Source organism: Lates calcarifer, linkage group LG5, assembly GCF_001640805.2.
Source record: "Lates calcarifer isolate ASB-BC8 linkage group LG5, TLL_Latcal_v3, whole genome shotgun sequence".
In the NCBI taxonomy this organism is placed as follows: Eukaryota; Metazoa; Chordata; class Actinopteri; family Centropomidae; genus Lates; species Lates calcarifer.
Genome location: NC_066837.1, coordinates 2,307,346 through 2,320,781, shown reverse-complemented (window position 1 = coordinate 2,320,781; position 13,436 = coordinate 2,307,346). Strand labels below are relative to the sequence as shown.

Sequence of the window (13,436 nt, the reverse complement as noted above, 5' to 3'; positions counted from 1 at the left end):
AAGGACAATTAGTCTCAAGCTGAAGTACGATGAAATGACATGTACCTTCAAATAAGAGCTTTATATGGTTTTACACAAATCTCACGATTCAAGATTCATGCTTTGTTGTAATCCAGTAAGTCAATGTACAGAGGAAAGTTTAAAATCTAAAACTGAAGTGTAACTGTTTATATACATAATTTAACTTGTGTTTTTCCAGGTTTTCACTCCACATAAAAACAAAATTAAGTCCACATTTTCTTTCCAACAGTTGCTGCTGAATGGGCGCGTTGACAGAGGGATTAATATCAGGCCTGGCAACTTTTCAAACGCCACACAATGCATTTCACTCAACATTCCTAGATAGACTATACGATAAAATACACAAGCTGTTTCAGAGAGCTGCCACACACACACAAAATACAGAGAATCATCCTTGTCATCGCTGTGGTAATAAAAGTTTAAATAGGAGCCCACACTGCAGACAAAGAAAGACACACTCCTCCACAATGTCTGAAAGTAGTGTTTTTTTTTATCCAGGTGTTATGACATGCTATTACAACAATAACCACACACTGCTCCAGTCCCGCACTGCTTTACCTGTCGGTTAATGATTTACAGTCACTTAATACTTACAGGATTCTCCATCTAAAAGAGTGAAATCAATATAAGAAACTCAAAAGTGATGACATTTGAATTTTAAAATTTCCTGAATACAAAAAAAAGATGCAACAGTAAGTAAGTGAAATGTGTTTATTTATAGAGTAATTGCCCAGCTGTAATATACCAGGACATAACAGTGGCTGAGTTAAGTGTCTTTATGCTGAAACTGCAAGATTGCCCTTCAGTCCAAAGGTACCAGCATGTGATGTTTAGCTGCCTACTGCAATATATGTTGTATTACTACAAGTATTTGCATCCTGCTGTGTTCCTGTGCAGGAAAACTTTTCATTCCTGTACTTAGTCAAAATAAAACTGGAGTTCTGTGCAGTGAGTAGACAAAACAAACGCTCCGTGTCAAAGCACTTAGGATCTGAAATCACTTAATCACATCTAAAAAGCACTGCTGCAGAAGCTGCTTGAGTGCCAGTAAGCAACATTTATCAGCTATTAGAGAGGTCAGAGGTCAATCACACCTTCGATACGAGAGCTTTTAAAGCAGCATCAGACAGCAATCTGAGCCCAGATTATACAAAGTCTTCAAGTTCTTGACAACACAAACAAAAAATGCACTGGTGCATCAGTAAAGCAGCTGTGAGACGTCAGTTTTAATCAGCAGATATAAAGAGTTTTTACTTTTAAATCAAGCTGACAGTTTAGTTACATTATTTTGACTAAATAATACTTTTAAAAAACAAATTTCTCTCTCACCGGCTGTAATTTTCAGCACAGTAATATCACAGTAAATGTAACATGAAACGTTACGTGTTGAAAGTGTAGTGTGTGAATCATTCCGATTACCTCTTTCCTCTTGATCGCTTCCCGAAGAAGCTCCACCACATCTTCGCCCTCACAGTCCGTGGCCTTGAAGCCTTTGGTCCAGGTTACGAGAATACCCTGCAGAGCGCATGACACTCACTGTGAAATAACTATTTTTTTTACCACCCCCCCAAAATGTGAGTTTTTTTTAGATAATTTGTAGAGAACATACTGCGTCCAGGCTGGTCTGATGGCAGGGGAAGGAGAAGGTGAAACCCAGCGGCAGTCGAGCGCTTTTCATTCCCATGTAGTCCAGGAAGTCGGAGATGCAGTACACTATGTGGTCGAAGAGCTGGAAGAGACAGGCGCGCTTTTAGTGGTTTGTACTGGGAGATATGGTTGATACTTCAGTTTCTATTTGTCATTAGAGGAATAAGATAAGTGAGAAATCCTCATTACCTCTTCTCCAGTGCCCTGCATGACTTCTATGGGAATAGCGTAGATTTTGTTATGCATCTCCACTGATCGCCTCTTCCCGCTGCGAATCTTTACCAGGAGCACACGGAAGTTTGTCCCTCCGAGGTCCAGAGCGAGGAAATCTCCGTTCTCTGTGTTACAAGAGAGGCCTTGTTAGAATTTAATCTGTCATCAGTGAAGACATTTTCCTCCATTGTATTGATTTTATTTTAGAGGAAATATTGCTGCCTGATCATTAAATGATTCAGTTTAAAAGCACAGAAGTCTAGAAGGCAGTTAAGGATTCACAGTATTTAACTGTTTAAGTTTTACTCAGAATTTCTGATGAAATAGACGGCTCTTCTTCTTGGCTTTTAAACCTTCATGCACTTGTCTGAACTGGTTTAGGTCTGTGACGTTAATCTCCTCGCTGTTGTAAACGATGACAGTTTAATGTGATAATTGCGTGACGGGGCAAATTGACAACCTTTTTAAGATAATGTGGAGGAACCTGCTTCACTTGTGTTTTCTGCCTCAGTCTGTTTCTGGAAAAATAGACACAGCCTCAGCTGAATTCAACGGCTGAACAGTACGATTTGCCATCACCCTCCATAAACTACGGCAAAGACGATGACGGCAAACTTAGTTTTACCAGTACTTTGTAGGTGATGTCAGCCAGGATGTGTGCGACCCCACAAACCTGATTGACATTTCTGAGCAGCAGCAGCGTCTCCAATTAGTTTTTGCAGGTTTTCTCACAGATTTTCACAGATCATTTGGAGTAAAACTTGTCCAGCTGGAAATGATCAAACCAACATCAGCTGCCTCAGGTCCTGCTTGTCCCCACACATCCCTGCCTGACAGCGACTGGTTGGAGAAATTGAATGTAAATTGAAAACCTGAGCTGAATGTGGCCTTTTGCAACTACTTTTTTTCATCTTGTAAAAACTCACGAGACAGCACATCGAGCTGCTTTGATTAATGACCACAATGTTTGAAGTGACTGATGGATCATTTGTCACCTGCGGAGCTGAGAATCATCACCTGACACATCTTGATTCATGCTCAGTTTAGGTACTTGTTGATGGCATGAATACTCATCTGAATCATTAGATATGCAGTCTTTGCTGTGTGATGTAAGGACAACAGATAGATTTACTGATATATTTAAAATATTTAGTAACTTCATTTTAACAGAGATGAGAGGAAAGCGGAAAACAAACTCTACTACTTGGTCTTTCCCTTCCACTTCTCTGCATATGTCTCTTTTAAATCACCTGTTCCGTCTGGTGTACTTCGGACAAAGGTAGGCAGCATTTTGACTGTAGCTTCCTTGTGGGTGTCCTTCTTGAGGCCTCTTTCGATCTCCACCCTCATGCGTTTCTTCACTTCCAACAGCTGGGCTTTGCTCAGCCGGAACTCTGCCAAAGTCTGCTGAATCTGGCGCGACTGCTCAATCAGACGGTACGCCACTGCTGTCACCATGGCTGCACCTTTCGCACTCCCACTCTCAGACAGCAGGAAGCGGACATCTGAGTCGGGCACCAAGCGACGCACTGTCTTGTGCAGACGGCGAGCGTATCTGTGCAGAGAGGAGAAGATGCCCTCATTAAAGAGAGAGAGGCTTTATCTGTATAACCAGAATATTAATCTGCAAATCATCAAATCTTCTTAGGAAGTGGACATACGGTTACTGATAATGTGCATATTATTCAATGTAAACTGATGCTATGGCATAATCACATATAAAATTTTAAACCTGATGTTCAAAGCAATGACCTGTATTTCAGTGTCATGAATTACATTATGCCATGTTGTGTGTGTCAGTTACAAAACTTTAATAACTAATTGTGTTAGTTTTTAATTTCAGTTTGCTTAGAATCGTAAAAACAATGAGATCAGATCAGCAGACGTGATCTGGATTTGTGTGGGAGTTTTCATTTAAGACTGATTAATGGGAATCTGACATCTTCCCCCCACGAAAAGTCTCATGTGCATCCTCTATATTCCCCAGACGATGTTGTTTTCAAGAATTTATTTTAGCTGGCAGTTTCCTCGCTGTGGTCCCTAAGCACTGTCGTTGTCATTTCATCTTTGTTTTGTTGGTCTTTTGGGAGAAAATAAAGTAAAACATGGAAGATGCTGCATTGTAGTACTTAGCATCGCTTGATGTTACTCTTTGTTAAACTCCCCCTTCAGTTCCCGAGTACTCACTGAGGGTGCATCTTGTAGAGAGACCCGTCGATGCCCACAGTCGTGCGGAGGCGTGCGACGCCTTTGTTGTCCTTAAGGCGAGTGAGGATGGCTCCCAGTGTTGAAGCAATTAGGTTTGCTGAGCGGAAAGACACAATGGTGCACACATGCTGCACGGCCAGACAGTCCTCATCTGAAGGCTCTACTCCGAGCCTCGTCAGGATTTCCATGCACTTCTTCAGTCCTTCTTTAGTCCTAAAACCAAAGGTTTATTTGTCGTTATTAAGAATTGAATCCATGAAACTGCAGAGCCTGGAGTTTTTCCAGTTAAGTTCCCACGATTGGTTGTGTTGAGTGAGTTTTAAAGTCACACAAACCCTTAAATGCACATTTCTATAAAAACAGCTTTTGTGCATCACACTAGAATTCGTTCTCCCCACTCACTTTTCAATGGCAGAGACATGTTTCGTCTCAATTTTCCCTTTCGTCAGGAGCTCGGGGGTTATTCGTCCCTCAAACAGTAGCCCCTCTTTGGCCATCTTGACCAGGATGAGTCGAACCAGCTCTCCCATGTACATCCCACTGGCCATCTTCTCAAACCTGAGCAGAGCAAAACACAGCAAGCATTTTCAGATGAGGAGTCATGGATACAGTTTGCATTAGTCACTTCATCCTCTCTTTTTAAGGCCCACAATAGAACCGACACGCTGCTTCTGCTTGGTTGGAGTTTGGGAGGCCTTTATCCTCTTTTTCTTTTACATAATGTTATGGTTGCACTTGAGGAACAAAAACAGATGTTTTCTAGAGTGGTGTGTGTAAAATATGTGGGTTAAGTAGGACAGTGATAAATCTACTTTGTTGTAGTAGTTTGCTGATGTTGCTACATAATCAGAAATACTGACGCATGTCATCTGTCCTGTACACTCAGTATCTCTGGCATTAAATATGTTTTTCACAAAAACAAAAACTGAAATTTTAAAGGCAAATCTTACAGCTGCTTCCCTGGGTTGATAGAACCCCTGTCGATCTCACGGTCAAACTCTGTGCGAATGTCCTCTAGGGACCCGTCGTCCCCGAAGGCACCCCACTCGGTGTTGATGCACATCCGGCCTTCGTCTCCCTCCACCAGGTCGATGTGACGCAGTTCCTCCATGTAGCAGGCGTTTGTTCCCGTTCCTGAATGGATGCAGAGCTGCATGACTTAGGCTCTGTGTTGCTCAGTAGGCAGAGGGACGCCAGGGTAACATTATAGTTCCTCTGGCGCCCTCACATGTAGAACTGTGTTCATGGTGCCGTATGGTAGTTTGGACACTTGAGTTGTTTGCTTTTTGCCCAAATGAAAGTGCGCTGATAAAAGATTAAAACAGCCTCTCCTGGAATTTTAACTTGCAGTAGATGCAGCTCTTTTTTAAAAACGTAGTCTGTGTCTTTACCTATAATGATGCCCACTTCACAACGCTGGTCGTCAAAACCGCAGGTCATCATAGTGCCGACTGTGTCATTCACCACCGCCATGATGTCTGCCTCATAATCCTGAAAAAACAAGATTATGTTTAAAAAAAAAAAAATCTTTGGTCTATTCGTCAAATTAATTACTTAAAAAGAAAACGTACCCCTCGTTTCTTAATGGCCTTGTTCAGCAGCTTCACAACGTCCATGCCTTCTACACCACTGGCTTTAAACTTCTTTGTCCATGTCAGTAAGACCGCCTATAAAACAAGAAGTTTTATAAGGCCAGACTTTAAGTTACAGTTAGACAGACTTGGCAAGTCCAAAAAGTCCACCCATTGCTATTCCAACCACAGCATCCATCTCCAAAAACCACATTCACCAAGTTTCTACAAAAGATCCTGTGACAACGACTGCACACTACATTTACTTTTTGTGTTTTATACACGTTTTATACACAGAAAATACAATCCTATAATATCATTGCATTGCTCTGAAAGTGTTCTTGGGACTTTATTTAACGTCTAAAATTATGAGAACAAGTTTATAAGCATGTGAAGCACAGTTATCCCTTTAACTTGAAGTGTTTACCTCATCCAGTTTGCTTTGGGCACAGGGGAAGGAGAACGTAAATCCTACAGGAAGCTTCTTATCCTTGATTTTTTGCTTCTCCATGAAATCACCCAGGCAATCCGCGACATGGGCAAAGAGCTGCAAACAGAGAGAGGACTTTAACACTGTAGAATAACCAGGAGTCAAATGGCTTTTAGTCTAAAAGCCTCTACAGTGGCAGAGGAATCTTTTCTGTGTCAGGTTTTGTATTTAACAACATGAAACCTTTATCAGGAGGAGGTGCAAGTTTCCAGAATAAACAGCTAATATGTGATGTGCCTGATGTGCCAGTTGGTTGCTTAGTAACAGATTCACAAGTCTAGACGTGGCCAATTCACAAGATGCAACACAAAAATTCATAACATTATGTCAACAAGTTTCTGTCTTTATATGCTGCTAGAGCAGCTCTCTGAAAGGCCTCGTGTCACTGTAACTGTATACTTGCATAAAAATAACACATCTTCATCCTGATAGAGGCCGTCCAAAATGTTATATCTGACAAAGTCACTCACGACGCAAATAAACCTCTTTGTTAACAAACCTGTTCATATATCACGTTACACTTCTGGCCAGCTGTCGCTTCGACATGTCATTAAACAGCATCTGTCTTGTTCTGTCTGTGTAAGTCGTGCTCTGGACCAATCACACAGCCTCAGACGGTCGCTCATGTTTTGGATATCGTGTTACAAAGCAGCTGCCAGTTGTTCTCTACAAGTTCAGCGTAGGTCAGCGACGGTTCTGACGTCACACTCGTTACTCTCAGCGTTACTAAGGAGCTCGTTTTACACAATTTGAGCTCCGACCTGACCTTACTGCTCAGCTCTGTGTAGACGGCAAACATTAAATATTTTGAGTGGAAACAATCGACTCTCTGACCTGGATCACACAGTTTTTGTTGATGATATAAACCAGGTCTATTTAGGAAATATCCAGAAGGAAACAGTAGATATCTGTAATTACCTGTGTCCCACTCCCGTGGATGATGTCGTCAGGGGTCTCATAGACCTGGCTCTCCATCTGAACCGGCTGCTTCTTGTCCTGCGTCACTTTAACACGCAGGATCCGGAAATTGGATCCTCCAAGGTCCAGGGCGATGAAGTCCCCCTTTTCTGTCGGCGTGAGAACACACAGCAAACATTAGAGATTTTAAAATGCTAACCTGCGGGATAGATTCTTGTTTTCTGATTTGCTGGGTGCATCATTCATCGTGGTTGTGTTATTTAGTCCACAGCTTCCTAAATACCCATAAAATTAAATCAACACCTCTTTATAACTGTCCATTCCTCTCTTGTTCCCTCCTCTGCACCTTCCATCCCCACTGTTAGGATTCCTGTTTTAGTCCTGTTTATTTTGGCCTCCATCTCCTGCAACTCTCCATCCGTCCACCAGATGTCCTCAGACTGTCCTCTCCACCTCAGTCACTCAGCCAGATCCACCTGCTCACCTGTCTCCTGTTCTCATTAATATGCACAGTAAAACAGGGGCGAACAGCAAATTAAGAGACAGTTGTTTTAGTTGTACAGCACTCTGTTTGGGCTTTGTTAAAGAAAGGGTTTTGAGTCAAATGGAGCCTTAAATCTATTTGGAAAATTAGAAAATTAGAAAGGCTAAAGACATGACTTTTTCCTCCTGACAGCAGTTGTACATTAATAAGAGCAGTGCGCTCGCTCCGTTCATTTTGGTTTTCTTGCCGTTATTAGGTTGCAGGTCAGAGCAGTCTGTCTTAAGAATCTAGATCTGTGACAGGTGATAAAACACAAAAACAACAAACTTACGATGAAAGTCAGCAAGAGAAACAACCCCAAACTGAACCCATCAGAAACATGAAAAGGGAAAAGCCTGTTAACAGACACACACACACACACACACAAAAAAAAATTGACCTAATTTCAGCTCGTTTTTCCACAAAACCCTTTTATGTGAACTGAGCTGTGAGTCAGGTGGAGAGGTAGAGTGTCGCTCCAGGCAAGACGCCCAAATGTAAATCGATGCTCTGTAGACAGAGGCTTTGTCGTAACATTAGATAGAGTTGCTTTCAATTCATTGAAAACTGAACTGGTGAAATATAGGTCATTACCAGCTCTAAAATGTTACTACTTTGTAAATCCAGGTAGGGAGATTACTACTAACTTCTTAATTTATCTTTCAGACGTTTTTCTGTCACTGATCTAAAGTGACTCTGGACACTAATGTATTAATGCGTTTACTGTCTCAGGGATCTGACCTGTGACCTTTAAGTTACATAAAATGTCCAGCACCTGCCTCCCAGACTAAAACAATGTTCTTCATTTAGTGCCGACATGACTGTAGTGTTTGCTGCGTTGCGCTATTTATCCCCTTGACCTGACTGGAATGAGATGTGACCAGGCTTGACATATAGACGTGTTACTGACTTGCTGCAGAGCATGCGTCCAGTTTATAGCTCATGTCCCACTCTAACCTCAGTGCTACTATATGTAAGCTGTGGTGCTACCTCTTGGTTATATACATGGTCCTGTCGGTGGTAAACTACCATAAGAAAAGCTTGAAATAGAGATGCACAAGCACCAAGACTCTGGAGTATCGATTAAAGTGTTGTGTCTGGGACGACTTGCTGGACTTTTCCATGATATATGGTCAATGGATCTACATCTAAAATACTTTGAAGACAACTGAATAAGCTTGTAAACAATCAAAAGACAGTTACATATGGATTTCCTTTGCAGGAAACTGATGTTTTTGCACTGGAAGGGCGTGGTGACTGATCCTAAACACAAAATTTCATGGTTATTATTGAGAAGAATTAGGTCTAGCAGTAGCTGAACTGCTTGATTTTAGATCTACAGACATGTTTGGAGTTCATTATGACGAAAAAATCTTAACTCAAAGTCCTCTCACTAGCTTTTTAGGGGCTTTCAACAGCATCCGATGCATTTTCACAGTTGGTTTGTGACCAAAATTCACTACTACACTTTAACATTTTGACAACTAAGCCACTGTCAGTAGTGAGTAGACCTTGAGATAAGATTTTAAGGTATTTTTATCGTATCAAAACCCAATCTGATGATTTATGGCTGGATTTCCTTCAGCAATAGCCGTTTGAAGTGTTTGCTTACTTGCTTCTCTGTATAGTTTTCTTAACTTGAAGAGTCCACCCTCCCCTTACAAGAGTCAACTCACAGGGGATTCACAGGAAACCGTGCCCGTCATGGATGAGATGAGATGACGAGTCAAGACTAAACTCTGAGATTTAGACTGGATTTGTGAGGCGGCTGAAAAGGGAAATTTTAGGATGAGCTGGTCTTTGTACATTTATATTTTCATCTGCTTTTACTTTTATTCTAATCTTATTAGGCGGTAAAGATTACTGTACCGTGTGAACTGACATCATTGGAGCTTAGCCATGATTTAATTTAGTCATTTTCCTTTGAGACACACAGAAAGGACACAGAAAGGCTGCAGTACGAGTTCCAGGAGAAGAAAATCTCTCCTTCCTGCCTTCTTCCTGATCTAATGTTTATCAGTTTGGCCACAACTTCAACTCTGCCCTTTGCTTGATCCCCTCCAACCTCATGTAGTTGTTGAAACCTGAGGCTATTTATAATGTGAGACAGTGTCCCCCTCCTCCTCCTCCTCTTCCTCCTCCTCCTCCACTGGCCCTGTTGGGGCCTCAACATGTCCAACAGGCACTCGATGTTATTTCTGTGTACGGACACTGTTTACTAACAAGGACAAACTGAGCTCGGCAGTGTACGGGCCTGATTTGTGCAGAGAACCTCTTGACTTTGACCACTGTGACTCTAAGAGCTGTTCAGATGAGATTACTGCCCCATTAATTCCATATTCCTGGTTCTTCTCTCCAGTGAGTTACTTACTATAACCTGTAATATTACATTATTAAAATAACCTGAAATTAAAGCAAAGTCAGATTTGTTTTCCTGCAACTTTATAGTTTTTTTTACTGTGACTCTTCAGCTAATGGTGGAATGACTTCTCCATCTTATTATCTTGAAGTTACATTTACACTGCAGCTTTAGTTTGTCCTAGTCTGTTATCAATATTAAAAATAAACAAGACACAATCATGATGGAAAATAACTTGTACAAGCTTGTGAATGGATTATAGGAGCCCACAGGTCATTAAATTGTCCCTCATCAGATTTAAATCAGAATCAATAAAACTGAGATTATGTTATTTCGTCTGGCAGTGGTTGTATGTTCAGAGATGAACACAGCATGTGATCAGGCAGTTTGAACTGTTTGGCCCTGCAGCTAAAACAATAGTGATCTACTGAGTCCAAATCCAGAGCACAAAGAGGCTTATGTCACAGAACAGGCCTGACGATTTTAACACATCAGCACATTTCTTTTAAACAGATACATCAGGATGTGCTTTAACACGCTTACAGTATAGATGGACTGTATACAGTATAACTCACTTTCTATTAAAGGACAAAACACAGGAAAGGGATTCACTTTGAATGGGTTGTCATATAAATGTCATGCATTTTACTGCGTCATGAATAAAAGCCACAGCCTCACAGTTAGGATGTGAAATCATTTCATTTTAATGGATTATCATGGTCGTAGAAGGTGGTAATTTTCTCAAGAAAAATATGGTTTTGTTAACTCTTTTAATGCTGATGATACCTGGTATTTTTCATACATTTCTGTTGTAATTTGAGTAATGTTCAGTCTATGAATATTCAGACTAAATACATACAAATACAAATATAAAGTAACTCAGACGACAGTGTTCCTGAATACCTAACTTTCCCCTGATATTTTAAATACTTTGAAACTCAGCTGTAAAGTGCATTAAGTTTAAGTTTTAAGATGATTTACTGTACATATGTGTTCAGTTATATGCTCTGTTTTTGCCCTGAGACTGTTTCTACCTGATCCGTCGGGGATGGACCTGACGAAGGTGGGCAGCATCTTGACGGTGGCGGTGGGGTTCGTGTCGCGGCTGAGCCCGTTCTCCACCTCCCTGCGGAAACGGTTCATGATGTCCTTCAGCGTCTCGTCCGAGAACCGCATGGAGTACAGGTACTTATCGATCTGACGAACAGACACAAAGGAGTATTGAAAAACATGCCTAAATACACAATAAAGTAAAGGCATAGCAAGACATTTGAACTTTTTTCCTTAACTTTAATTTAACTTCTTCCTGTCCTCCTGTTTTCCTTTACTACGTCAGAATGGTATAAATGCAGCAAAGCACTGTGAAGTAACAATTAACTGTGGATTGTTTCCATCCGCCTCATCCATTATTTCCATGTCAGGACACCTTAGATTGTGTTACCGCTTGCTTTTCAAACTGCACTGGAGGCATGTTGGGAGATTGGATCCTGAGGCGGAGTGGTAGTTAAAAAGTCAATAGATTGATTCACTTAACACAAAGTACCATGTGTTGTGAAAACTGTGAAAAATAACTGCAGAGCAACATAAGATGGAGATGTTGTCATCATGTTTTATGACTGGATATGTTGCCTTTATAAAACACTACATCAGTAAGTGACACAGTGTAATAATGAGCTGCTTTGTGCAGTTTAATTGTTGTGTTACAGTTACAGCACATCTAATTAATGGAAGGTTTGTTAGGAGGAGATTTGTGCTGGACACTCGCTGTTGTTGTTACATAATCACACAGTGCATGCCATGAGGCACGCCACAGTCCAGCAGTCTATTCTGTGGCATGAGACACAGTCCATACATTTGTTTCTCATCAGGTTTCCCTGTGTAGCTTTACTATTATTAGCCTCTCAGCAAGACAAGATGATTTCCAGTAAACGAGAAGCACCTTATTTTTATTCCTGTCCTTCACCGTCAGCCTTTTGGAGGCTGGTCATTCATTCAACATTCAACACCACGTTATTTCTGTTTGTATAAAGCTTTATTTTGGATACATTACCTGGAAATTTAGTCAGGCGCTGTTTTTTTCTTTGGAAAAGTTCTGTGAAAAGTGTGCTGCAAATTCAGCGCTTTGTTTTTGTCCTATCACTGCTCCTCTGTAACCAACAGAAAGTCATTCTGCATGCCGCTAAATCTGACTACATTTCTTAATATGGTCTTAAGTGTACCAGTCACATCCAGGGTTTACAGGGTTGAACCTTCATCCATCCAAGGAATGCTTTCACACCAGCAGGGACTCGAGTCAAGTTGCAGCGGCCTGTTTCATCAGAGGCACGTGCAGATACTGCGCTGTGACATCACGCATGACATCATGAATCCCCCCCCCCCCCCCCCCCCCCGCCGCTGCCTCACCCCTGGGAGCATCCTGCTGGTCCATCATCCCATCCAGCAGCTAATTTCCACTGAACCCAGGGGTCAGAGTGTTTGGATGGCCACAGGCTGCAGCTCAGATTTCACTGATGCAGAGCAACATCTGTGCTCTGCTAAATGAGTCTTATAACCAGAGGTTATAAAAGAACAACCGAGTAAAGAGAGAAGAGGTTAAACAAGAGAGAGAGTAATAATGAGTGTGTGCAGAAAGAGATCATAAAGCTCACGACTTTTCCCAGCAGCCGCTCACAGACACCTGTCTGCTTCAGACGCCCTGGCAACCGGCGCTCCGGAAACACTCGATAATGAGGGTCTCTCTGCAGCACCTCCCCACCATCACTGACCACAGCCCACTTGTCAAGGACATTCACGTCAAACACTGCTAACCCCTGGACAAACTAAAATAGAATCAAATCTAAATTAGAGTTAATCGTGGCCTCCTCCTCCTCCTCCTCCTCCTCCTCTACTTCCCAAATGCTGCATCCTCCTCTCCCAGCCTGATACGCCCCACAGGCCAAACGCTGACATGCAGCCACCGTTAACCGGCATCCATGGCAGTCCACCAGGCTGCTGTCATATGTAACAACTCTCCAGTCCAACACAAAAGCACCACCGTGGCAGTTTAAAGCTGCGTTCACTCACCTTTTTGAGTTGATCATCCTTCAACTCGGTGAAGTAGTAGGCCAGAAGCTGAGCCGCTATCATCCTGCCTGCACGTCCGCCAGGAGCTGTCAGCGACTACGAGGTGGTTAGAGAGTAAAGAAGGAGGGAGAGGAAGGCTGCCGTCCGTTCTCTCCTGTCCCCCCACGCTGATCCCTCTTTATCCTGAAGTGGAGCAGGAAGCAGGCCTGCGCTGGGGCGCCGTGGCAAGGCAAGGTTAAAAGGAAAAAGTCTGGTGAAACAAGAGTGCAGCAGCCGCCGTGCCTGCTAGTCTGCGACAGGCACACACTCACAGCTTCACACACACACACTTAAACACACAAGCACACACAGAGGCTGGGTTTGACCGTGTCTCCTCCCTCCGAGCCGCTAGCTCCCTGTTAGCTCTGGGGAGATGCAGCAGCT

General features: G+C 42.3%; 1 protein-coding gene across 3 annotated transcripts in view; it reads right to left on the bottom strand.

The window, feature by feature from the left end:
* Positions 1–13,436, bottom strand: part of LOC108880812 (hexokinase-1) — a 16,728-nt gene extending 3,292 nt beyond the window's left edge. The window contains exons 1-14 of one of the 3 annotated variants that reach the window (XM_051070377.1): positions 13,014–13,436; positions 10,985–11,147; positions 7,069–7,217; positions 6,088–6,207; positions 5,661–5,756; positions 5,481–5,580; positions 5,040–5,223; positions 4,492–4,647; positions 4,069–4,302; positions 3,132–3,436; positions 1,858–2,006; positions 1,631–1,750; positions 1,441–1,536; positions 616–627 (exon numbers count right to left, since the gene is read on the bottom strand). In XM_051070377.1, the coding sequence (XP_050926334.1) occupies positions 616–627; positions 1,441–1,536; positions 1,631–1,750; positions 1,858–2,006; positions 3,132–3,436; positions 4,069–4,302; positions 4,492–4,647; positions 5,040–5,223; positions 5,481–5,580; positions 5,661–5,756; positions 6,088–6,207; positions 7,069–7,217; positions 10,985–11,147; positions 13,014–13,076 (1,947 nt within the window). In that variant the 5' untranslated portion in view covers positions 13,077–13,436. Of the gene's footprint in view, positions 1–615; positions 628–1,440; positions 1,537–1,630; positions 1,751–1,857; positions 2,007–3,131; positions 3,437–4,068; positions 4,303–4,491; positions 4,648–5,039; positions 5,224–5,480; positions 5,581–5,660; positions 5,757–6,087; positions 6,208–7,068; positions 7,218–7,371; positions 7,560–10,984; positions 11,148–13,013 lie in introns of those variants that run through there. The other 2 variants (XM_051070378.1, XM_018672518.2) reach the window with 2 other exon arrangements.